General features: G+C 42.1%; 1 protein-coding gene across 2 annotated transcripts in view; it reads right to left on the bottom strand.

Moving 5' to 3' along the window:
• Positions 1–25355, bottom strand: part of wnt7bb (wingless-type MMTV integration site family, member 7Bb) — a 29150-nt gene extending 3795 nt beyond the window's left edge. Inside the window, exons 1-3 of one of the 2 annotated variants that reach the window (XM_054619259.1) lie at positions 25285–25355; positions 17974–18200; positions 321–592 (exon numbers count right to left, since the gene is read on the bottom strand). In XM_054619259.1, the coding sequence (XP_054475234.1) occupies positions 321–592; positions 17974–18200; positions 25285–25355 (570 nt within the window). Of the gene's footprint in view, positions 1–320; positions 593–17973; positions 18201–22606; positions 22690–25284 lie in introns of those variants that run through there. The other variant, XM_054619258.1, reaches the window with a different exon arrangement.
• Positions 25356–27168: the final 1813 nt, after the last annotated feature.

Below are 27168 nucleotides of genomic sequence, written 5' to 3'. Positions count from 1 at the left end.
TTATTTACAACTTGGGTCTGATTTCCATCATTTCTATCGCTTACTTAAACATTGCACTTTACTATCTTAACCGCTAGATTTGGAAATGAAAACAAAAGTTTTCCCAAAATGTTGGTAATAACCCTTCATTGTCCAAGAAAATCTGCTGCAAGTACCATACGTCAAAATGATGTCTGTGATGGATGATTTTAATGGTCACTTTGGGTTTCATGTGTTTTTTTGCCCCATCTGACTTCATTTTAGGAATGTCACCACATTCAAAAACACTTGTGGCAAAGCATTTGAGATCATGAAAAAGATTATGAAAAAATCCTCTTTACCTTTCTCCCTGCCTCATTGTTATGCAAGTTCATCAAGCGGCGTGGGGTCTTTTTAATCTCGCGGGCATCCACGAAGCGGCGAGAGAACTCGATCCCGTACTTGATGTCAGCCGAGCAGCCTCCCCACTTCCAGCCTTCCTCCTGATTGTAATACCCCTGCTTCTCCCGGTCGCAGCCACACTGGCTCAGGTTGCCCTGGCTGCACGCTGCTGTGATGGCGTGGGCCACCCCCGCTGCTGTGATGGCGTAGGTGAACGCTGCTTCCCGACTGCCTGAAAGAGAGAAAATAGGTTGTTTTTTTAGGAAATAGTGGGATGTGATGACATATAAGCCATTTTGTGGATTGTTTTAGATACACGCCTCAAGGATTCTGCTGTAATTCCTTTGTCTTTACTGTGGCAAAATACAAAACCAAGTGAGTACATGTTTAACTATTGAAGACTCATTTATGTAATGTATCAGACAACCAGATACCCATCCTACCTTTGTTTTGTGAACCCAGTTATCTCTCATGTATCAGGCTCACAATGGCTTCCAAAGTTGTTTTAGTGAAAATGTTAGCTTGCTTTTATAACATAGTATATATGTATGTGCTTATTCTACTGCTAATGCTGACCATGCTAATGTTAACCATGGTCACCTTTTGGCAACTTTCAACACTCCACTCCTGTCGCCATTATGAGTTGCAGCAGAGATTTTAACCTCGATAAACAGCAGAGAAATGTCAAGTCTGCTCCATCCCCTTGATAGGCTACAACTATTTCCTTCCCCCTCCTGAACAGCTTCCCTCCTGCACCTTGGAAGAAATGTGGTCACATTTCCGACCGCAAAGTCCTTGGGCCCAGCCTGCGAGAGTGCAGTGTTGGGATTCCAGTGTGGGGAGAGCTGGTCTAGGTGCTGTCCAAAGTGCTGAATTCCTCAACAGGAGCACCTTGTTCTGCTGCCCACACTGCAAACAGCTGGGGTCTGCAGGTCTGGCTGCCTCACTCACACTGCTCACTGACAAGAAGGGAGCAGGAGCCTGGCGGTACAAAGACTGCACAGGATAGCATGAGCAGCTAAATATGTTTTACCTTTGCTGTGTGTTATACTGAAGTACTGCTGTTTGAACATCTTATCAATCTAAGGTTATTTCTGTGCTATTATCTGATCATGTGATCGATACAAATTAAAGGATTATGAGTAGGGAAAATGATCAGACTGCTTGGGCCTGTTTGGCAAAAAGTGACGTTATCAAGCAAAAAAACCACAACCACAAATGTTAGACTAGTAAGGTACACTTAGAAGAGGGCAGATCTCCGTCAGGTGTGTCTGCAACGACCACTGCTGCATTGTGTGATGGAATGCATACAACCCGCAATTGGCAAACCCCTCATCAAGACAGTAATGGACTGGAAGGCCTCGTAAAACACACTTCATTTAAACTTAAAAACAAGCGGCGATGTATGAGGCAATTGGCTCAAAGGGATTTAAGGCAAGTCCTACAATCTTGCCAAATAATAAAAGTAAACCTATCAAGTTTTCCGTTTTTTCAGTGATGTACTCAGCAGTGTGTGTACTGGTAGTTCCAGCACACACACTGTTCGCCAAAGACACCGTCCAAAATACTTAAGATGAGCAACTGTTTAAACTGTTTTCAAATTGCCTGGTTTGCTGCAACAATAGCCCAAATCCAAAAACAACTGAATTTAGAATGAAATAAAACTGCAAATCCTCAAATATGAGGGGGTCAAATTTGCAAATGTTTGACATTTATTCTTGATAAATAACCTAAAAGACGATTAGTTATCAAAATTGCTGCTGATGCATTTTCTGTTGATCTGCTAATTGTTTCAGCGCTACTATATTTATCATGGAATCACGTTATTAAATAACAGTTCAGTATGGATTTGAGATGAAAAGGAAGGTCTATGGAACACATTTAGCCAAAGGTTGATGACAAAAACTATGCCATACCATTCCTTTTTCTTTCTAAATATCTCAAGAGGCCTCTCCTACTCTCCTAATGGCTACAGAGGGCTGGCTTAAAAGGCCTCCCATGGTCTAAAACAGACTGTGGGCTATTACAACCCCCGTCTCCCTTCAACTGGCAGTAATCTGGAATCGGCTGAGCAGCAGAAACAAGGCTAACCGCAGAGCAGAGAGGAATGTTTTATAAGTCTTTTGATGTATGTTGTGTAATGTACTCAGTCGCAATTATTTGAATCTCTCTAGGTAAAATGCTTTATTTTCTGCCCTTCAGAGAGCCAAAAAGCTCCTTGATGATTTATAATTTCCTCAAAGGCTTTCAGAGAAACAGCAAAGAAGCTTGTCGGATCAGTTAGAAAACAAAAGTCACTGTATCATGTTGTACAGATCCAAACAGCAACTACAGGGTTCTGGACATTGTGAGTTGATGTTCCTCCGAAAATTTGGGTGTGAAGAGCAAAGGATATATGGAACCTTCTGTTATCAGAGTTTCATCAGATACGTATATATTTGTCAGTAATGTCTAGTTAGAACAGCTGTATTCATTCTTGACAAATTATGCTGAGTTATTGGTGAATATGAATCCGTTAAATCGTAGCGCAATGTATATGACAATTTGGCTGCAACATGCTCCAACATGTCACATGTGCAAGATGTGTTTAAAGAAATATACAAAACTTGTGCAAAACAGAGCTGCAACAGTTTTAAATCTGTTGAAACATCAAATGAAGAAATAAACCTTGTAAACATTCAGTGCCTACAATAAATAAACTGTCAGATTCTGCAGACGGACCCACAGTCCACCAAAAAAAATAATGAAATAATATCCTAAAATGAGCATATGGAGGAAATGTTTACATCTGCAGCAGCAAAGTACAACAATAAAGTGGAAATTATATGGAAATGAAACACAAAATGTCTCAGTGTGGCCTGTGTAAGTTTCCCTGACCAAACAAACTTTTAACAATTTTTAAAGTTACTGGATGTAAAATCTTTGCTTATTTTACTCAATTTAACGGGCCCAGACAGTGCGGTCAGAAAGAGCCAAAGCTGCTAGCATTAGCTGGAGTCCAGCCTTGGCATGACAGCTTTACATAAAGCAGCATAGTAAAACATACTTATTTGCCTATTGCCTGGTTTTATGGAGCTTCTTTGCGTTATGTACTTTTGAATAAACTTCTTCTTTGCAGTCATTTGCAGATGTTTTTCATTTCATTTCCTCTTCTTTCTTCAGAGGGATTTTTTTTGCACCTCCTATTCTAGTCTCAGGGGCATTTTCTGAACTCTCACAGACGTTTTCACCCAAAAGCCACTGTTAATTTCCTATCTTGGCACTGGTGCTGCAGTGCTAATACCACGGCCACAGGTTTGCCCGATGGGGACTGACTCACAACCACTTGCTCCTTCGGTTAGCAGCAGAGCTGTGCCCCACCAGCTTGTGGTGACTGCTGCCCCCACCTCACACACATGCACGGATGGTGGCGCGCAACCATAATGTACGTGCATCCACGCGCATGCATATGCACGCAGATACTCAGTGACCGGCCACATAATAAAAATACACAACACACTCACACTACCCGCCACCCTCACACACATACTCTGTTAAAAAACGCACTTGCACATAAAGGCACAAACAGAGCGTCACTGTAATGTTTAAAACAGGATAAAGGCAGTTTCCAGAGAAAGGGTGGTTCCCTGAGCCTTAGATGCATGCCCATTTCTGGGCCCATTGAGTTGTGCTGCTCATGGGGAAAATGATGATGATGGGGCTTGTACTGGTTGTCACCCCCTGGTGGGTCTGGCACTGCCAAGGCTCTCCCTGGCCATAATGAAAGCCAATTACGCAAGCCAAGGGACTGTGGCTATCAAGACCCTCTTTTTTTCTTTGTGCAATGAACCGAAGAAGACATCGAAAATCAGATTTCTAAAATGTGTTGTCAGTTGGGTATAAATATCCACGAGTATGGAACCTTCAATGTCCCTCTTGCCTCTTCAATCATATTATGCATGACGATTCTATAAATCAAAAACATGAAAAATGACAATCAAAGTTATTCATTCCATATTAAATGCTTGAACTGTTGTCAAACTTATTTTAAGGTTAGAATTTAAGTAGAAACACATGATGAATAGAGAATGCATTTTGGTGCCCCAAGGTGATAGAAATCTAACCCCGAAAGTTCAGATTTAACCGAAAAAAACAAATATATCAATAAAAACCACTACCCGGAAACTCTGTATTTCAACAACAATGCTCTTGTGTTGGATGTTTGTGTGCGCAACATAATTTTACTGCTCTGCCCTCAGGAAAGGAAGGCCTTGGTTTTCTGAACAGCCATGTGGTTGATGAAAAGCGGAGGAGAAAAAGCACCCATAACAGCAGCTGAAAGCCCTACAGAGTCTGGCCCCAGAGTCCTGACAGCCCTCCAGGAGGAACCACCCTGGGATAGCCTCACTAGCTGCCAGTGGAAAATTGGAGTGACCAGAAAAACCTCAATGAACTTGGAAACATCCAGGAGAGAAGAATGGGGGAATATTAAACCAGATGTCTAATGGAGTTTAGTGGCAAGTGTCTGCTACACTATCCAAGACCGTAGGGAGGAAGAAGATGAGTCTTGCTTTACAGGTATAAGCATGTGTATATAAGACCAAAGTATCCTGCTATTTCCCTGTGTCAAGGACTAAAACCAGAGATGTAGTGAAAGTTACTGACTCAGAGTGCCTTGGCCTTCACATTAAGTGACCACACCGCTTTGGACAGCGGCCCCTGCTGCATTGCCCGTCGTGTCTTTTGACCATCTGCCGAAAAACTGGGACACAAAAAGAAATCTCTGGATGTAGTGGCTCGCCGCTAAAACGGCAATCTGTGTTTAGAGCCGGAGGCAGGCACACCGCTAGACAAATTTCACATGACACAGCACAGGAGATTTACAACCGACGACACTGCACAGGCCGTACTGCTGGTGTAGTATAGGCTGTAGCTGATGTAGTAACACCGCCGCTGACCTCAACGGGCCTCGCTTTCTTCACCGCTCAAAGGCCATGGTCAGGCTATGTTGCTGACAAGAGAGGAAAGGGAAAAGATACACTGAATGGACTTCGACACAGGGCTGGGGAGGACACTGCTCTGTCCCAAAAACAACCCTAAGGCCCCCCTGAAATCTCTCATAGGAGGGAACATGATGGGGGCCACTGAAAATCTTGGGGTGGCACACCAAAACCAAGGGCCATGACTACATTTGATGAATTCTATTATGCTGTTGATGTAATTTTCGTCAATATGAGAGTTAGGGAATCGCAGGAAATACTTTGCGTTCTTATTTCCTTAATATCTGAAGTGCATAGACTAATACCAGTAGAGTAGACATCGTAAGTTCCACAACAACATCATTTTTATTGTGTTATGTTATGTATCTGTATGTGTCAGGTGTTTTGTTATTCTTCAAAAGAGGCTAGTTGTCCTTTTCCTAAAAAAGGAAAATATAAAGCTTTAATTTGAAGGTGTACATTGATTCTAAGGAACACAACAGTCAGGAAAAAGCCTTCTCAAGTTTAAAATCTTATGCAAATGCGAGTTGCGACGGGGGCCAACAATTGTATCAGGGTGGCCGTGCCCCCCCCCTTCCTTCCCCATCCAACCATGGAAGCAATACTGCTGCCTATCTAGATAAAGGGTTGAAATCTAAACTTAAGTTCTCCGTTTTCTAGACAACAAATGGGCAGTACACAGCAAAATATTACATCTTATACCTCACTTTCTGAATACAATTTTGTATTTCATGGTTACTATTATGACTAAACTCAACCGTACAGAGTAGCTACTGTATATGTGGTGCTGGTTTTGTTCTTTTTCATGTTGTTAGCTGTATGTTAACGTTTATTTCCTGGCATTGAGAAAGCTCATGACAACCAGATTCTAATTCCTTGCGTGTGTTAGCCACAAAACTTGTTTCTTAAGGTTGCACAATCGCATGAGAAGGTCTGTGGGTCTGTGTGAGCTGCAGTGAAGCGTGCTGTCAGAGCGCTGCAGCACAGATAGGCTGCAACATAATCATTTCAAAGGTGAGGAGGACCGGACGCATTACAGTAGGAGGGCAGAATATCAGCAGATGAAATAAGGGAGTGAGAGAAGTAGTTTAGGCTGGAATACTGGTGGGGGTCTTGTCAAACAACAGGAAAAAACACACACACACACACACACACACACGCACACACACATAACACTCCCAGACCGGCAGAGCCCAGCAGTGCAGTTGAATGGCCTCTCCACACAAGCCAAGCCTGTTGGTGGAGCAGTGAAGGGAAAAGCTTTTTAAAGGCCCCCTCATCCCGGACATGCACTCACAACCCCGGGGACAGAGGAGGACAGGATTGCATAAGAAATAACATCTCAACAACGCAACGATACATAGGAGTTTGGGAGCTTCATATCCATTAAGCACAAGGACATCCTGTCACGGACAAATGGCACTAAAGTGAACAAAGGGGAAAGTGTCACCTGCTGGTGGCCACGGGTCCCTACACTTGTGGTGATGTTGACTGGCAGTATATTACAAACAGGACAGGAATCTCTTTTTTTTTTTAAATCCAGACGACACAGCAGTTCTCCTCAATTCCCCACCGACTTTATTTTTAAGGTGGACAGTGAGATAAGAAAAGTACGCTCTGGAGTTGCATGTAGGTTTACTGACTTTAAAGTAAATCCTGTTAAAGGTTTTTCTAATTATTCCCCTCTGCTTCTCCTTTGCCTTGCTGCACTTCCACTCCCCAAATAAAGTGAAAATCCTAAAGCAAAGAAAGTCCCTACTCTTCTTTTTAAAACGAAACTTTTTACAGGGGATAAATTCAAAACTTCAGCAAAAGAGCGAATCAAATAGAAATCTGAGATGCTTTTTGGCATTGTGTTCGCACTAATTGTATAAAATAGTTCATGCCCACACTATTAAAAAAAGTAAATTTTCCACACAGTACATATATGATAATGTTATGACACCCAAAACACTGAAAACAAGCTCTAACCAAAGCCTTCCCGGCGCTGAGGCTGTGTCTCCAGGGCCCCATGGAAGGGGAAGAAAGTTGGAGGAAAACCCCTCGCTTTGTATACCAATCACTGAACTGACTAATGCGCTCTCTACTACTGTTTTCCGTTCCGCTTTATGTACCGTTGCTATGAACATATGCTCCCAGCAAATTATAGACAAAGTTGTGGTCCGTGAGGTTTGCAGCTTGAGGAATTAGCACAGCCGTGTTCCTGTACAATAAAATAATATTGTTTTACCAGAACTAGGCTCCACAGTCTCACATGTACTCACATCATGGAGCTGGGGAAGTGACACGCTTTGGCACAGCCGCTTACTGTAGGGTCCCGAGTTTGATTCATATAATAAGGAGGGCTTTGAGCAGTAAAGCTAAAACAATTATGAGGGTATTTAACGTTGCCGGTATTAAATGCTGAGAATCTAAGTAAGCTGCCTCCCAGGCATAGAAAATTGGGCTGGCAGAAAACATCTGAAAAGCATCCTTTTTTTTCTTCCCTGATCTCCCTGAGGTGGAGATAAAGCCTTTTTTCACTGAATACCGAGACTTGCTAAAACAGGCACAAATCCTTCTTCCTACCCTTTCATCCTAATAATGAGACCGAAATCAGGACCTCACCTGCTCAGATCTGGAAATGTAGGCCTGTATGTGCTGCACACGGTAATCATCAAGTTCATTTGAGGACAGAGTTGAGGATTTTCTTCTCAATTTCGATCCCTTTGGACTTTGTTTCATCTTCAATGGAAACATATTTACTGAGATATAAATCTATCCCACATCGTATCATCGAGGTTATCATTATCATCATCACTATAATCAGCGAGTCAAATATGCCACTGATGACATGTTTCCTTTCTCAATACAAAAGAAACTTTCAGACCCAAGGTTTCCATATACGTTGATAGTCATCAAACCCTCAAATAAAGCACTAGGTCTCTCAACATCCTCTCCCTCCCGCCAGTGTCTCTCTGCCACCGAGCCCACTAACTCTCGCTCTCTCTGAGCTCTCACCTAAGTGGGCCAGTCGCGGTGTGATTGTTGGCACATGTAAATGTCCAGTGGCGGCCCTGCGTGTAGAGAATACAGTGATCGGCCTGGGATTGTGTGGAACAAAGCGCACTGTGAGATTACAGTTGATCCTCTCGCATCCTGTTTCCTCCTGCGTCTAGCAGCACTGGCAGACACAGACAGACGCAGATCCCACCGATAACAAACCGATGCAGGGAGAGGCGAACACACACACACACACACACACACACACACACACACACACACACACACACACACACACACACACACACACACACACACACACACACACACACAGGGCCCGAGGGCCAGGGCCCGGGACGACCCCAGGCCAAGTCAGCAGACGGACGGTGGGTGGGCAGGAGAGAGAGACAGAGAGAGAGTGAGAGAGAGGGGTGAGGGAAAAGAGAGGGACCCCAGCTCCCGACACACCCACACAGTCTGAGACAGAGGCAGAGCTGATGAATGAACAAGGGGCCTGGCGATGATAGCGCTGTTTGGACGCGTAGGACGAGAGGCCCCACCCTAGATCCAGACACATGTTGTGGGCAGGGGATGTGAGGCGAAAAAATTGGGAGAAAGAAAAAGAGTAAGAGATGACCTTTACCAAGCCCTGAGGACCACAACCCACACACTGCAGAACAGCAACACATCAGACTCCCTTATCTGATAAAAGTTAGGGAGAAAACATCCTACACATTGGGACACACACACACACACACACACACATTTGTACAACTGCTCTGTTTTCTCTGGACTCACACAGAGGAGGGCAGAGAGGATTACGGCTACCCACATGATGACGGGCTGAAAAATAGGCCTTTTATCCACCACCGTTCCACCATAACACAATGCACGCATCATTTCCACGCTGTTATCCGCATAGCATCAAGTACTTGGCTGCCTGGGAGTGAATCCGCAGTTTTACTGGAAGGTTTGCACTAAAACGCATCAGAGATATTTGCAGTTTAGCATCCTTTTACGATGGTGAAAACATCTTTCTTTTTTTTTTTACTTATCCCTACGGGATAACAGAATAAGCTGAAAGATTACATATCTGAGTCGATAACCACAATGTGCCTGAAGGGTGTACAACCAACAAGGAACTAATCCCGCAAAGGGAAAAACCTTGGCGGCAGTGAGATGATTGATGGTGCTTTAGGAGAGTTCACCAGTGCCAAAATACCCAATTGTGTGCTCTTGAAAAAAACCCAGTTTTGAAGAATGACTTTTAGACTGTCTTTAGTACAGTAGTCCTAGGTATAACACTCATAGCCAACTCACTAAGCTCATATGTCAAACAGGGTAACTTTGTTGTTTGTTCAGGGAAGAATTTAACTGTGAAGCCTCTCTCTCTGTCTTTTTAGATTAATACATTTTTAGATTAATACATATATATATATATATAGAAGCAAATAAATTTATTGGGTTAATAGATTTTCTCCCCTCGTAATGTTGAATAAGCACGGGGTTGACATTGTAGGTGGCTACAGTTACACTGTACGACTGCTTTCAAAAAAAGATTGTTTATCATGTACTTGACATTTTACTCAAATGTCACATGAATCAAAGAGTTTGTTGAAAAATGCTCAGCTGGTCGAAATTAATATTTCAACTTGCATTTTCTTTTACTTTGTCAAAATGAGGAAACAAAGCACGAACGGAACCACATGGCCATTTGAACAGATTTCCTCGTCCGTTCATTATTAGCCTTAGGTTGGACTGTGATGTTGTACTTGCTCGGATATGATTTCACCACAAATGACCATCAACTGATTCCGAGAAGGGGAAGGAGCTCCGCCAATGCGTTTATAATCTGCAAGTATTTTGTTGTGCTCCAACCAGGAACTGCTAGCGCAGCGTATGAGAAAAGAAAGGTTGGGGGAAAAGCAAACAAATGGCTATTTTAAGCATTCAACAACAAATATAATGTGAGGATCGTAATATGAATTTTTTATACCCCACCTGATTATATGTATCGAATTATTACGACTCGTTTTTACCTATGAAAGCTGCTGTGATACCTTTGTCTTCTGTTATTACAGTAGTCAAAGAGGTCTGAAATGCCAAAGAGCTGCCTTCAGTACTTTTCAGGAAAATTGGGTTGAGACAACAATTCTTGCCGATCATTTTTGTGTGGGGGGGGGGAAAAAACACTTTGCATAAGATTTTTTGTGGAAGTTCAGAACAGCTTAAGACACAAAACCCCAAATGCAGTGCATCTGTTGTCTTTTATATACTGCATCCAAGCGTGAAAACACAAAAACATTCAATATTCAATGACTCCAAAACTCTAAACCAAAATCCCAACACTTCTATTAACCACATCCTCTTTGCATTTATCCTTCTCCACTGTTTAAACTGGTAATACTAAAACACAACCTCAGCCCTGAGGTATGTCTGTCTGCAGTGAGAGGGGAGCTCTGTTTAAAAGGGAGTCCTGCATCTCCAGCTCCCGATCAGGTACGTGCCTGTCTGGGAGTTCTTTCCACACAAGTGGTTTTCAATGAACCTGCTGACTTGAACATCCTTTATCTTACTAGACGTTGGTTTGGCCCCTGCAGCCCTGAAGTCCTGGCAGGTGGATCGCCCACTGCCTTCACCGCAGTCTGAGCGTCCAATGGGAGATCGATGGAGGACAGGGAGGGGGTGACTGGTTGGGAGATGATACTATAAAGGAGGATGGGGAGGGGGGGATTCCAGACATGAACACACCCTCTAGTCTCCTCCCTTAAGCCTAAGATTCCACATTGTATCATACTTGAACTGTTTTGGTAACTCAGATAGACATTGCGTATCCAGTTTCCCTTGTTCTCAACCTGAGAGTTTCTAGTAATGATGCAAAGCTTGGGGCAACAACTCACTGAGGTAAATGAAAAAGAGAGAGTGAGAGTAAACTAAAGAGAAAGGGAAAGGGAAGAGAGGCATGATGTAGGTCACAGAGCAAAACAGACATTTCATTGCATCTTTTCAGAAAAGCCAAAACGTAGCATGAATAAAAAAAATGTCTTGCCTGCAATTCTACCTCAACACGTTAATCTTGTGTTTTTTTTAACAACAGTTGTATTCTGTTTTTTGGCGCTGCTAAAAAATAAATAAAAACACTTCCATATTTCCACTGCAACAAAAAGGCTCACCTGCTCAAGTGCTGCATCTATTCTTGCGCAATGGACCTGAGATGCCAGGCTGATTGAACTTTTGTTATATTTCACTGCCGGGACAACAAGAAACCTCTTTCAGCATGAAAAGCATGAATCAGGACGGTGACAAACTGGCTGGAAAGTCAAACAGAGAGTAACTAGAGCAGGCCTTTTTATGACAAGAGGGCCAGAGTTGGCCTTTGATGCTGAGTGTAGCCGTTGAAAGGTGTCCATTTTCAAGCCCTAATCGCCAACATCAAGTGCATTGCAACTTGAACAGAGCTGTAAGGTGTTCATAAGCAGGTCTTTTAAGTAAAGGGCATCTCTATTACAGGTGGTTAACCGAAGGAATGTCTGATGGTAGACGCTTTTTTTTAAAGTCAAATCAAAACATAACATTAAAGAAGGAAAAAGTACAAATATACAGTAATAGTGGGGTTGATTACCACACACTAAGTTGTGCAATAGAATAAATGTAACAGAAAATCAAAACACCAACAGTCTAATACTGTTCATATGTAAAAGTTGAGGTATGGGGCAAAGATCGCTGGCTGGATCTAAGACACGTCAACTTATTATGTGAGATGTGTAACAGAAACCACATGGGGCTTTCGATGCACTTCACGCGTGGGTGAACACACTTAAATACGCATAATAAAACGGCATCAACAAATCACAGCCCTGGGATCAGTCTCTGACAGAAATATTTAAAATAGAATGATTCAACCAGAAAGCAGGCCAAGGATTATGATTGGAGGATTGACCACGTTTGCCATTCTCATCCTGGAGCCCTCTCCTTTCCCCCTGACTCGCTGACGGATTTGTCTCTAATTTCATTATTACTTCTTGATAGACTGCAACAAGCCACTCCATAACACCCATTTCTGTTAGCACGGGATAATTCATTCCACATTTTTACAGACTGAAAGTACCAGCTCGTGCCAACACCATAGCAGGGCACATGGAGAAGATCACTAAATCTGCTTTGCTCGGCAGAGGAGACAGAGACGCTCTTAAATTGCCAGTTTCAAATCTCGCTGCAAGTTTAAGGATGTCGTTCTCTAATTTGTCAATTAGAGAATTATGAGGGAGCCATCGTCTTTGCAAAACAGAGCAACTGTCGGGGGGTTGGATCTGCAACAAGAATGGGGATGCTTTAATTTTTCCATCAATCCATCTACGCTCAAGTCTTGTGTTCAAGCGACGGAGAAGGTGCCAGCAGAAGCCATCTACTGAGCTGAATACACTTTGTCTGTTTACAGTAGAAGACTGAAATAAATATCAAATGACCACCCTTTGAAACTGAATCACCTCTGCTGAATGAAGATATCTCAGGCTCTGTGATGCTCAATAACCCAACTATTAATGTGTGCTGTCTTGGAAAGCAAATGTAATACCGTGGAGAAGCTCCAGAACAGAAAGACTGCCTCCAAGAGCCGGCAGCACAGAGAGAATGCATTAGACTTGCGGTCGGCTGATCTTCAGTTCTTGAAGAAATGCCGACATCTCCTCCCTCCAGTCCAAAACTAAGACTGGATCACAGAGCGGGGGGAAAGGTTTAGTGCTCATAATTTGGGGGATTTGAATGAAAAACTTAAATGGGAGCGGAACGGGAATATCTTTTCCCCTGCACTTGATTATGATGATGTGGGAATTTTGCAGATTCAGAGAAGGGATTGGAACATTTTGCTGAAAGGGTGTATTCCATGATTTCATATGCCATGCTAGAGGAATCCATAATACAGACAGACACGATCAGAAAATATGGTAACATCTCCAATCGTGAGCAACAAACACTGGAAACTATCACAACTGGGAATGTTGTGCGCCAGCGGATGGCATGTTGACATTAAGGTGTTGAGAGAAAACGCTAAATAGCCCACTTTTGGCAGTGGAGTTCTGCAGTAGCTGTGGCTTCTGTGGTCTCCCACGATGACCTAGTGGGACATTGCTAAACTGAAGGAGCACTGTCGTATCCCAACCAACAGCCTTTCCACCTACAGCAGTGGAGAGCTTCGTCCGACTGCCTCAAGATGCAATAGCTCACCGCGTGCCTGTATCTAGCCGTCACTGTTAAAATGACGTATCTCCATGCTAACTAAATAACTCGGTTTGAATAAACTGAGCATAAAAGGCTTAAAGATCAATTTATGGTTAATTAGTAATACTGTGAATGACTCGAACTTTATACGAATGCTCTCAATCATTTAAGGAACTGCAGATAAAAAAGTCTGTACAACAATGCGGTTTGATATATATCAAAATGTGGGATTCAATATGTTTCAATTGTTCTGCTTTTATTTCCCACAGGATTTAAGCTCCAGGGGGCAAAACTCGATCACTTCTACCCTGCTGTGACACTAACACAAAAAACATGCAGTTAAAATGAGCGCATTCAACAACACTGCCACTCTCCAGATAATCAGACAATACTTGTGTGCTGTTTAAAACAAGCCTGGTTTACTATAGATCATTGTAGAAAGTCAAGGGGAATAGCCGGCACACTTCACCTCATCATTTCTGGTAAGCAAATGTGGTGATGGTAGGTGGCACAGCTGACATATTGCTGGATTTAAAAGTATTTTTTAAAGGGGACATATTATTTTCATATTGAGGTTCATACTTGTATTTTGGCATTCTAGTAGAACTTGTTAACATGTTTGAATTCTCTAAAAAAAACATTATTTCTCTCATTATGACAGTCTGAATATACCTGCATTCACCATCTGTCTGAAACGCTCCGTTTTAGCACCTGTCTCTTTAAGCCCAGTCTGCTCTGATTGGCTTGTGAGAAAAATATGGCAGGTAGTTCTCCATCCTCGAGTTAAGATACTCAGATGGTGCAGCTCACAATCACTGACTAGGTTGTCTTGTTTTAAAAGTGAGATTTTCAGGACACGTCCCTGTTAAGTGTTGAGCGTTTCAGCTGCTTTTTTTCCATTCCAATAAAGTTGATTGGATTATAGATATGGTTACACTATAGTGATTTGTTCAATTGTCTGACTGCTCATATTATCCTTTATGACCCCCCTTACATCAATCAAGTATTAATTTATAGTAATGATGACCTTTGTGCCAAGACAAAAATACTCTGATTAAGAACTTTGTGATAACTTTAGTCTGTGTGATATCCTGTGGAAGCCAAATATGCTGTTGTGTCCTAAAGTGTAGTGCAGTTGTAATCAATCATCAGATCATTTATTTATTTTAACTACTTAAAATGCACAATAGCAAACAACAATCTCATAACTTACTCATTAGGTAACATTAAAAGACCCGTGCAAGCTGAAAATGAGCTCGGACGTGATTTGTCATATTTAAATTCTCCAGAATGACGCAATGGCCAGTGGTGGGATGATTCCTCAATTCACTTCATGTCAATTCAATGCAGCTGAATTTTCTGTGCAGCTAATGTTCCAGTCAGTGAGTGAATTTATTGCTCATCTCTGAACTTTTGTCTTGTTTTTTACCACAGTTTATCAAAAGCACATTTTTTAAACAATGCTTTTTGTGTGAATGGGTGTGTGTTATTTTGATCTGTCACTTGCCAGTGCATTCATTGACATAACTATTATTCAAATGTAAAACATGCACTTGAATTCACTTTGATGCTTTTAGCACTTGAAGCTATTTTGTGTTACCTTCAAAAACCATGAACCCACATCACGTTCACAAAACTAGAGCACAAGCCTCTGTTTAGACTAGTTTACCGGCCCCGACAGACAAAGAGCTGCTGTGTATCCCTCAGTACAGCTATGGGTTCCACATAATAAGCCAACATTGTCAAAAGGCACAAACGATTCTCCCTTTTGCCCCTGATGAATAGTGGAGTAAATCTATTCACTTGAAGGAGAGAGGAAGATCCAGGCGCGTCTGAATCCCAATTACATTTAATTCAAACTATCAAGAACAGCAGTTACAGTACTGTGAGTGAGATCACAGGGTGAAAATGACACATAAATGGAGCCATTATCTCTCTTGATGTTCTCAAGATTCATCAGATAAACATAAAATCCTTTCACAAAAATCTTTAGAATTTAACTTTCTATTTGCTGTATATTAGGGGCAGATTCTTCATGATAATCATGTAGAAGAAAAAAAAGAAAAAAAGAAAAGTCTTTCGTTCGCTCGTTATTTTCTTTATTCAACAAAAACCCTAATCAATAACGTTTATGTTAATCTGTCATGGGAACCCATGAGCGAAATCAAGTTCCACAGTGGACTGGATAAAGACGTCATCGTTGGAATACTTTTTTGAGAAGGCCACAAAGTCCCATCATTATTAGACAATAATGGAAGGCCCAGTAGTCCTCTCTCTCTCCGACCAGAGCTAGACACCATCAGCCATTCGCTCAGCGTGGGCGCATGAAGCATTTATTTGTGTAGATCGACTATGGAAACCAGACTAGAGGAGCGACGGCAAACTCCGATGACCCTGCTAGGGGATGTTGATGTCGCATCACTGATAAAAAGTTGTGTTGAATGGCTGTTATGTACACAGACATAAGTGCCAATGCTTACAATCCCCGTCCGAGAACAAGAACTATGTGAATTAGAATCCTAAGTGTAGATTTTTATCCAACAAAGTGCTTTAGCTAAACAGTATAATACATAAAAACATGAACATCAGTCCTAAATAAATACAGCGGAGACACACAGATGCTTCTGATGAACCAGTCCCTAATATCATTCCAAAATCTCTACGTTCATCAAAAGGGAAAAAAACAAAAACACCCAAAAGTAGGAGGAAAGGGGATGTTGAGTGTTGAAGAAAACAACATGAGCCCCATTACAAAAAAAAGCGCCGCATTCACAACAAAGGAAAAAAATGCTTTTGGAGAGAGAGCTGGGGCTAATTCAGCTACTCCTTAAGAGGAGTGATTGTTAACAGAGCCACTGGATTAAATGCACAGCCCAACCGCAACGTAATGGCAACAAAGCATCTCCTAAATGAAAGGAAATATATAAAAGTCCCTGTAAAACAAAAGCGATGCAAAAGAGGGTTTACGGAGAGCTAAGTCTCTTCGAACAAAAGCATCGTAAATGTAAATGTTTGTCTGCATGTATGTGCACAGCCGGGCATGGACACAACCAATTGAGCCCAATTAACAACAGATGTGTCCATCTATTTTGGTTCAACGAGTGCTGCCTGCAATAATACCATTAGTTGTCTCCTTATTTGCAATATCATTTTTCAACCATACGTTTTCCCCATTAGGCCCCCAGTGCCTTTTCGGTAGCTTTTCCATAACTCTGGCACGGCCAGCAATGGTCGGCATGCTGCTAACCAACGGTCTCGTTGCAGAACCTACATCAACAGAAACCAGAGCGTACTGGAGAAATACAACATTGTCAATTGAAAGGAGGACAAGTAAGATGGGCTGGAATATACCAAGTTCTCTTGAGCAATGCCAACACGAATGGTTATACAATAGAGAGTCAAAGAGACTGTGTGTTACTGGTTTGAGTTTTGACTGTGTGATGTGTGCAGCTTGGTTTTGGCTTGTGATGAGCCATATTTCATGGAGCTCAGAGGGTCGGGGCTGGCACCACATTTTCTGATACTCCTCTTGTGCTGTTTCGTAAAACTGAGACAATAGGATGGCTTGAAACGTGCACGATGTCATTTCTGTTCCCTCTTCAGGAGGAAGGTCACTGGCGTTATCATTGTTGGCTTCAGTATGGTTACCAAATGACAATCAGTGATCAACTCTAAGATGTCTCTCATCTAAGCGTTGAATCTCGCACACACACACAAACAACATCCAATTTGTAATCCATGTTTGTCATGTGTTTTCAGTGTATTCATGTAATGCTCGGCTGTGAACAACGCAGAATATCTGTCCCTAATAATATCCCTTATTCACAAGCAATGATCTGATCCTTAACAAAACATTCCAAGCTTTAACCCCATGGACCTTTATATTCCCCTAAAATCATCATTTATGCAGCTTCAAAGTTGTAAAAAAACAAAAGTAAAAATATTACGTGCATACATGATTTTAGATGCATGTACCTTTATTTCAGAATGACAGTTTTCTGGAATATTTGGGATCCCAAAACTCAGATTTTGTTGCATGTTGAATTTTTTTGGGGGGTGTTTTGGTTGATTGCAAATTTGAAGAAATTTGCAACAATTAAGTACAGTGTGACGGGTCCTGTATTAATGCCTATTTTTGTGGCTCTTCCTTGCGTCAAAATATGATATTATGATCTCACCTATTATTTTGTCCTATTCCTCTGTTATTCAAAGAATTAACTCAAAACTAACCTTTGAATGCGCATAAACCTAAATTAAATTCTAGTTCTAACTAACAGATAATTTAATTGGTGAGTACTGGCAGAAATATCCTGACTCTAAGAGCTAAAACTTAAAAAGGTTCTCCCAAGGACAGCCAAACAGGAGCACACATACACAATCGCAGACACAAGCGTACACTGTGCCTTTTCCCATTTGTGATAGAACCCAGACTGACCTACTCGCAGCTCCTGACCGAAGACCGTCCTTTCTCCCAGCGCCGAACAGTTCCAGCGTCCATATCGGAACTGGTACTGGCACTCATTGATGCCCATCTGGGCGCCTTCGCCCACTACGATGATGGCGTCCGGGCGGCTCTGGCAGATGGCCCGCTGGCGAGGTGCCAGCCCGGGAATCTTGTTGCAGATGATGTTGGCACCCAGAGCCACCACCGAGGACAGGGCCCTGCCAAAGTGAGAGAAACACACCACACGCATTCGTAAACACACATCAACCCACACACAGACACACACGCAAACACAGACACAGTTAGGACTTTTCAGAGGACGGTCAGACTGAGTCATTTATGTGAGACGCTCCAGAACAGGATTCAATACACCCGATGATTGATGCATGGTCCTTAGTGAAGTGATGAAGCGACTATATGAAAGTATGGCTATTTAGTGGATTTGAGGTCAATCAAAAAACCTGAAAATGTAATCCAACATAAAACATAAAAAAACATACAGGGAAACTTGCTAAAACAGCCCATTGAGAGAAAACAAAATGCTTATTTGACTCCAGACAACGCCACTCCACATTGGTTTGGATGGTGGAAATTTGAGCAATAAATTAGGTTTTTTTCTGTTAATTATTAGGTAACATAGTGGCATGAAGAGTTGCCAGACCTACGCAAATACAGTATTTACACTTGCTCAGAGTCTCGTTATGTAGATGCAGGTTTCAAATTTTAACCAAATGTCACACAAAGTATTATTCTTCATGATTTGTGTGATTATGTTTTTTGAAAGTTATTCAGGGTGTAAAGTGCTGCCTATAAATTAGACTGCTTTTACTTTAGCCACATCCTAAGGTTGGTTTGCATGGAAAATATGTCATTTGCAGAGTATTAATGCACTGCATAGTAAATGACACCCGTCTCATTTCTCCTGAGGGAGACGTTATTACATCTGATCACACTCTGTGATAATATCCAAACATGTGTTAAAGATGCCTTTGCAACCATGGAGAAGAAAAAAAAACAGATTAGAGCCAAACAAAGCGCTGACTATCTCCACAACCTCTTGTTTATAGCCCTCAAAACCATGTAGATACACACTTTTCAAACATGTCAGGGACGGGGAGCCATAAAAGAGCGTGGAGGCAAAGAACGGCGGCTTTGAAGTATGACGTCGACCTCCAGAGGCTTCACCACAAACGGGGAAAACTAACGCAGGCAAGTTGTGTGTCAGCGAAAAGCAGCGGCAGCGAAAGAAGAGTGAGGAAGGGAGAATGGATGAAGGGGGCAGACACTGTGAACAGACACAACGGTTTCTGTGGATCGTAGTTCACGGTGATCTTGGTAGCAGACCCACTGACTAAGAGCAATCATATAATCAATGATTAGATCGCCCTCTGGAGAATCGTGCTCACTTCCCGCTAGTTGCTCGATTTCCTCCACAAAGACAGAAAAACATAAATCTCAATTTCAAACACATGACGTTAAAATAAATCCTAACTGCAGCGAGGCGAGTATATCTGTTACCACACTGAGGACTACGCACATTCTCTCTGTCTTCTCGGTGCAGTCAGGGGAACGCACAACAAGTATATAAAGGGGAAAGAGCCATTGTGTTGATTTTGCAAAACTCTGCTCTAAAAGTCACCACAAAACCTTACTGAGCTTAGATTTCTTTAGTTACAGTAAACATAGTTATATGTATATAAAAAAAAAAAGAAAGAACCATAAGCATTTTTCTCAGTAAAACTGAAAGCTGTCACTTCCAAAATACAAAAACACCGTAACCAAAGATTCATCAAGTGTCTGCAGCAAACACTCAGGCCTGCTGCTGCTTTCGCTCTCGCTGCTGTTAAACAAGCTTGAACCCCTCTGACCCTCTGTGACCCTCTGCTGTATATGTGGTTGTTCATGGCAACAATGACATGAAGTCTTTTGCAAACCAAAAAAAGGTCAGGCTCATTAAGACAAGTAATGTGCGACTGGAGAAATTCGCCGTCTTGCATAATGAATGCTATGGGTGAATGGAACTGGTTTGTTTATGTAAATCCAAAGGCAATAAAATACATTAGAGTCTTTTATATCTCTCCGATGTTCCAGCGCGCCACTTTAAAAGCTCAAACAACTGCACATTGTTCTGGCAAAACAGAACTCCTAATGACTCCCCCTCTTGGCTTTTTTTTTTTTCTCACGTCATTCACCTGCTAATTCGCAGAATCGCAGTCTACCGCGGGCAGCCATCAGACAGCACTAGACAGAGAATTCCAGAGCTAAGCTTTTAAATCCTTGAAATCATCAAAGTGCACAGATGCGATTCTGTTTGCTTGGCGTATGCACTGTGTGTACGCCGGCGGCCTGGGGACGGCTCACCCACGGTCACAGGTCTGCCATCAGATGGACCGCAACTCAGAAGTGTGATTTAATGTATTACAGCGCTGGATCTAATATACAGATTGATGCAAAGCGTGCAGTGTTCTGAGTGATCTCTGGTGTCATTTTAGCAGCTGTGAGGGAGACATAAAGTAGTTTTTGTTTTTGTTCATTACTAAGCAACAGGTGGCAGTCATTTCTATGCCTTGCATTGATACTGTCAAGTACATAAAATGAGATGTTGTCAGATCTGCAGATCAATACACTGGCTGTGCACAAAAAAATCTTTATCCTTCTTCATTTTTATCTTTATTTTTCACAAAACATGGGTGACTGTCTGTTATATTCATCACAAAGCCTGTGACGTGGTAGAGAACACATCACACTACACAGCCGACATTAAACGTCACAGAAACAGAGGCCTCTGCCAGTTTGACCTCACAATAAAAAAAATTCATTTCTTTTGGAAAAACGTAATAAAAAATCCAAAAAAATCAATGCAGTCTCAGTGTGAGCGGTGAGGAGCTTACAGATCCCATCACAGGGTAGTTTGGCCTTAAGAGAAACTGTAGTCTACGTCATGGCATACAGCGTGCTCACAGCCACCTACTCCATCACATGGAGCACTTTGAACACAACTGACACACTATTAAGCTCCCGGGCATGCATCTTGCACCGAGGAATGCACTCTCAAAAATGACACAACTTTACTAGACCAAGTGAATAAATGCTTTTCTTTTTTTTTTCCAAGAGCAGGAAATGAACTGTTATGTTCGTGCAGAAAATGATTTTCCTCTTTTGCTGCTCATCTACAAATAAGATGATCAGTGCACTGAAGGTGTTTAATTCTTCACAAAATCCTATTTGCGTCTGTCTAAAATAAATCTTTAAATGGTTAGGCCAGCATGATATTAAGAAAACAGAGTGGAAATGATCAGATTATAGCCATTGGAACATTAAGTGTAAAATTCCTGGATATTAGAGCTTGAGGTGCAATTGCCCAAATACTCTACATGGTCAGATCCTTTTGCTGACGGCTCATTTGTCGCCCACAGCTCAACACATTTTGCAGCCAAAACATAAGCTTTGAGGAAGGGGCAGTGCATTATTTTGTACCCGTAGAAATAGAAATGTTCTCCTCAAAACATATATTTTGTGGTTAATGCTCAATAAAAAACACACTCAAATAATCCAAACAAACAATGGTATGCAGTTTTAATGCCATTGCTATACTTAGAAGGGTAGCCCACTTTTAACAGAAACCCAAAAAACCGCATCTATTTCGGCATCAGGTTTTGGGGTCTCCGGGCAGCAGAGGAAGGAGCGAGGGAGCATGGGTGAGTAATTATTCTGGACGACTTTAAGAAAAAGCCAGTGTTCTCCTGCAAGAGTAATTATCGTTTAATTCAAAAGCCGCAGCGCATTAGGGTGTCAATCAAGTGCATGTTGCAGGCAAGATATTCTAAAGATGTGGGCTCAAATGAAAACAGAGAAAATACTGAGAATTAACCCGAGATGAGCTCATTCACAGAGATGATCTTTTCACACGCTCAGACCGGTCGACGGTGTGTAAAAAGTGCCCAGATTGTGTTCGAATCCCCCTCGCAGGAAAGCAACAGAGCGACTCTCAGCATCCAATTGTCTTGAACATCTCTGCCACTCTGTGGCCAAAACGAACCCATGTAGCAGTCACCCAAATGTGTTCTGATCATGTTAAAAAAATATTTACAATATTTACAACTAGACACTAGACCACCACTGCTTACTCACAATACATGATATTTCGCCCTGCAGACTGCACATTAACGCGTTCAGGTTTTCACCTAATTAGTTTATTCCCACGTGGATCGTTTTAAGGCGATGTTTCCACTGATGGGTATTCTCTCTACTGAGTTTTGCGCTTGCATAACATTAGAGAAGTGTGTGAAAATATATAAATCCTAGAATTAAATCACATTTACTTGTAAAAATTGCACTTTTGCAACGCCTGCTGCTCCCTGCGCCGTAACAGTCCTATGACACAATGTGAATATGCAACCCGTGGATGCGGAGAACTGGAGATATTCATCCCACAACCGGCGTTTAATGATTAGGGGGGAAAAAAGGAAATATAAAAGCTCAGTTGTCCGGTAGGAAAGCTGCACGGTAGCAAAAGAAAAAACAACCCAAAAAAAACCCCCGTGCGTCTCAGTATTGCTGAAGATGAGCGCTCGCACTCCCCTGAAGTTAATTAAGGACCTTCAGTTAATTGGCTGAAACTTACAGGTAGCTGCCACTCGTCAGGATGAGGAAGATCTGCGGGTAATAGACAGACAGCAGTACACTGCGCGACGAGAAGATGATCATGATGACATTGAGCAAATGGCCACGATCGGATAGAGTCAAGACGACGCGGACAGGATGAGAAGAAGAAAAAAAAAAAAAAAAAAAAAAAGACTCCCTTAATTCCCAGTTTTAAAGTCCCCCTTTGGCTCAAAATGGAAAAAAAAAAAAGGTGGAAAAAAAAAAAAGGTGCCGTGAGTCTCCTTGTCTTTTTTTTTTTTTGGTGCGGTGGCTCTACGCAGCTCCGAGCTCCCAGGGCCGTGTGTGCGCTGGGATTGGCTCTGTCATCTCTCAGCGGCGGAGGCTGTTACACAGTGCTGTGGGCTCCCGAGCCGGAATGATGATGGTTTTTTTAGGGATTCTGCATGGCAGAAAAGTGCCTCTCTCCACTCTCATGAGAGTCGTGCCTGCCATTGGGCAGAGGGAGAGACACTGCTATCCGCCCACTTTGCCACAGCCGGGGACAATAGGGTGACACTGATCCGATCCCCCCCCCACCCCACCCACCCACCCCCCGGTGGACGTGCGGGAGGTTTTCATTCATCATCATATCTATCCCCCCCCCTCTCCCCCCTCCCACCACCACCACCACCACCACCAGCAGCACCACCACCGCCACCCAAAAAACCATCCAGCCAAAAATAAACAAACAGAGACGCTGGCTGCTTGAGCCTAACACCATCATCACAGCTCCGTGTGCAAAAAAATAAATAAATTGAAAAAATTAAAAAAAAATCAGCACATTTCTCTGGCAGGATCTGTCGTTCTGAATCAACAAGTTGGTGTCACATTAAAGCAATAAAGTCCAAATAATATGATTGATATTCAGCTCATAATGTGTGTGTATGTGTGTGTGTATGTGTGTGTGTCAATGTGAGAGTCATTATCCTGCTGAAATGTCCTTATACCTTGGATATTCCTATAATATTGTTATAATATTCCTGGGGCCTATATATACACAGGACCACATCCTCTTGTAACATGTTTTCCTATAACATTTGCCCTAGAAACATAAAATAAGGCATATTTGCGGTACTCAAATATGAGTTTGGGGGACGTTATTATATCCTGTGGTAAAACTATAATATTCCTATAGGCGTCTACAATATGTCTGCTCTGTCTGCTCTGTCTGCTGTGCTCTGATGGTATTTGATGACCGTCTCCCTATGATATTGAAATATTCATTTTGTGCCCCTGGTGTAATATTGGATAATATTCTCCTCAGATTGTAGGATCGGTAAAGGCTTAAAAATAGCATTCTCAGATTGGATCTGAGAAGAGAAATAAAATACTTGGGGAGATTTTGTCGCAGAGCTCAGTGAGTGGAAGGCTTTTATCTCCTCAGCATCGTGACTCTCACTCAACACCTGCAGGCTCAAGTCATTGTGAATGAAGAGGGTACCATGAAAGATTTAGCCATGCAGAGTGAAAGGATGGAAGGAATGAGCTAACTGCTGGGGCTCAGTGAACACAGAGATGGGTGATCCCCCCCCACACCACCTCATATTGGAGCTGCTGTCATGTGATATGAGCATCTGTGGAACTTGAAGTCATTTACACGCTTCACTCCACACGAGGTTCTCACAGGCGGGGCTGACACTTGTTTTGTTTGGTTCTCTGTGGCTGCAGGGATCTCCAAATACACCGTGAGATTAGTAAAAAAATAAAAAAATAAAAAAAAAATCCTTCAAGTTGTATGGACTTTAATAAGTAACCAATTTCCATATGGCACGGCTTACTTTTTAATAGCTTCTAATTATTTTATGCGCAACTGGTTGGCAGTTGTGCAAGAAAAGACAATGAAATGAACTTTGTAATATTGAGGAATAATATGCAATAGTGTTAGAAAAAAAACCGAAAATAACACATAATTGATTTGGTTTACCATCCACTGCAACAATCTATGCATAGCAACAGACCTACCTGTTTGCCTTTAGGCTTAACTCATTATTAATCGACTACATAATAAACTTCCCCACATAGGTTTTCACAAGACATAACTCGTTATGATTTGAATGCGTCTATACCTGAGGGTCCTAACGCGGTATGGTTGTACTTAAGAGAACAGAAAGAAGTCTTTTCTGTGTTTATGCATCAAGGTGAAGTATTGCAAAACAGGTAAAAAAAAAAAAAAAAAAAAAAAAAAAAAAAAAAAACTCCGTCTGGCCGATGGAATGTGGAAATACAACTCAGTCTGCGGCTATTAATGCAGGTATGCAGGGTGAGCTGGATCTGCAGCAATGACAGCGGCTCAAATGATCCTGTGCGACAAAAGGGAGCAGGAGTCTCGTCAGGTGAACTAAATAGCTCCATGAAAGCGAATACGAATCGATTGCATTGCACTGTTACCTGATCTGGCACTTTTACGCACGACACATTCCCCATGTGCAGGGCGTTAAGGTACAATTATTATTATTTTTTTCTCATACACCTGCTGAAAAACTCATTTCTAACATCCTTCTAAAGTCTGAGGTCAGAGGGCAGCCCACGCTTCCCTGTTAAAAAAAAGGCCAATAATCATAATGTTGCATACATTTGATATTCAGCGTTTGCGCAGGTGAAGAGAAGAGAGAAAAAAACCCAGTCACATGCATGTAATCACAAGTTATGCAAACTCACCCCAGTCTGAGGTATATGATGCCAAAACACAGGAACACGTAGAGACTCCAGTTTCGGAGGGGTTTGTGCATGATCGTTCCCACTTTGTCCAAGAGGCCATGCGCTGTAACATAAAGTGCTCGAGCTGTTCCCCCCTTCACATTGGCCGGTTCCCTTAACCCTTCCAGATGCACGTACACCGCCTGTTTTCCGCGACACGAAGCTGGGCTGCCTTTGGAAGCTTTGACCGTGTGAAATCCATGGTCCAGCAGCACAGGTGAGATGCTGATGGCGACCTGGGAAAAAAAAAAAAGGTGGCTATAAGAACTCCAAAAATGAAACTCGAGAGAGGGTCGGACTTGAGAGGTGAATGAGTTCTTTGGAGGAAGTGCCTCCTATTCGTCCTTACTTTTCACGAGAGAAGCCTAATTAACCATTCCCACTCGCTGCGTCACGCAGGTAGAAGAAAAAAAAAAAGAAAAGAAAAAAAAAAAGAACTAGTCGTGCTCTGCCAACTCTGTGGGTTTCGTTTAGTTCAAAGCTTTTGTACATCGCTCGGCGTTTCAGTTCTCTGAAGACATCTTAGAGAATCGCAGTCCATGTTACTAACTTGCAACAGCCAGGTAATACAGGTAACAAAAGGGCTGCACGCCTCCTCCTCCTCCTCCTCCTCCTCCTCCTCCTCTAGCGTGGATATGCAGGGTATGGGACGGGCTTCCAGTCTGAGCTCAACACGTGTAGTTGTTGTACAGAAAACTAAAAAGAAACTGAGTGAAATGGCCTTTTTATAGGCCTGTGGCCCCGGCTATAGGCTGGTGCTTCTTCGCTTGGAACACTGGGCATTGCCCCACCAGTGTGGGCTCCCCGGATGGGCTCCACCACAACAGTAAGCCCCATAAAGTCAAACAGACGGAGGAATGGCTTTCCAGCTGCATGAATAAAAATGACAATTGCATGACTAATAATGACTAATAATAAGGAACTGGCGTCATGATGAATATGTGTCAGTGAGGGGTTTTGTCAGTCACTTTGATTAATGATGCAAAGCACGAACAAAACAACACAAACAAAACATCAATATTCCAATTTCTGGGGGCTTGATTCAAGATGATGTGAATTTTGAGCAGATGTTCAGAATTCAGAGTCTGCTCCTTTGGGAGCTATTATTTGACTCAGAAGACTCCCTCTGGTGGCAATAAGACACTGCTGAAGTGATGTGGTTGAGCATGCAGTGAAGACCTCTGCAGTGGGACAGAATGAAATACGGTGGACGCTCTGCAGAGCAGTTATAAGGTTCAATCTGAGAATGCATTAACGTCTGTGGAAAATTAAACTTAAAAGGAGCTTCAGAAGTAGATAATTAACATATGGAATTAAGGTTTTGTTTTTTTCATCCTGACTCTTTGAATTAAAATCACCCACTTCATGGAAAAGCCTCAAATTTAAGTAGCAGTGTGGGACCTCTGCAGAAAGTTCACTATAAGTGCTATTTAACTAAATACCACCAACATATCCCATTTTTTAAATCAATCTTCCACCACAATTGGAGTTAATGGTGAGTAAGTCTTAAATAGAGAAATATGAAGAATATAATTATGTTATTTTAATGAGGCCATTGTGCAGGTCTTAGAATTTATACCTCACTCGTTTTTTTTAATCAGCACAATTTAAATCAGAAAATTAATTTTTTTTTCTAAGGAACCCTATTCTCTTCTCCCTAAATTTTACGGTCTTGAATTTCTTAAAAGAACACATGAACCATCAATTCAGTATATTTCCAAGAAACTACACGAGACATGGCTAACGTGTTGTAATAATGATGGAATAAACTAAAATTACAGACATGAGCTATCTGAGCACAGAGACTGCCGGGCTGTTGTTGACCACGAGAAACAGACAAAACCA

This window comes from Anoplopoma fimbria, chromosome 19 (genome assembly GCF_027596085.1).
Source record: "Anoplopoma fimbria isolate UVic2021 breed Golden Eagle Sablefish chromosome 19, Afim_UVic_2022, whole genome shotgun sequence".
NCBI lineage: Eukaryota > Metazoa > Chordata > Actinopteri > Perciformes > Anoplopomatidae > Anoplopoma > Anoplopoma fimbria.
This window is presented reverse-complemented; position numbering and strand designations above follow the sequence as displayed.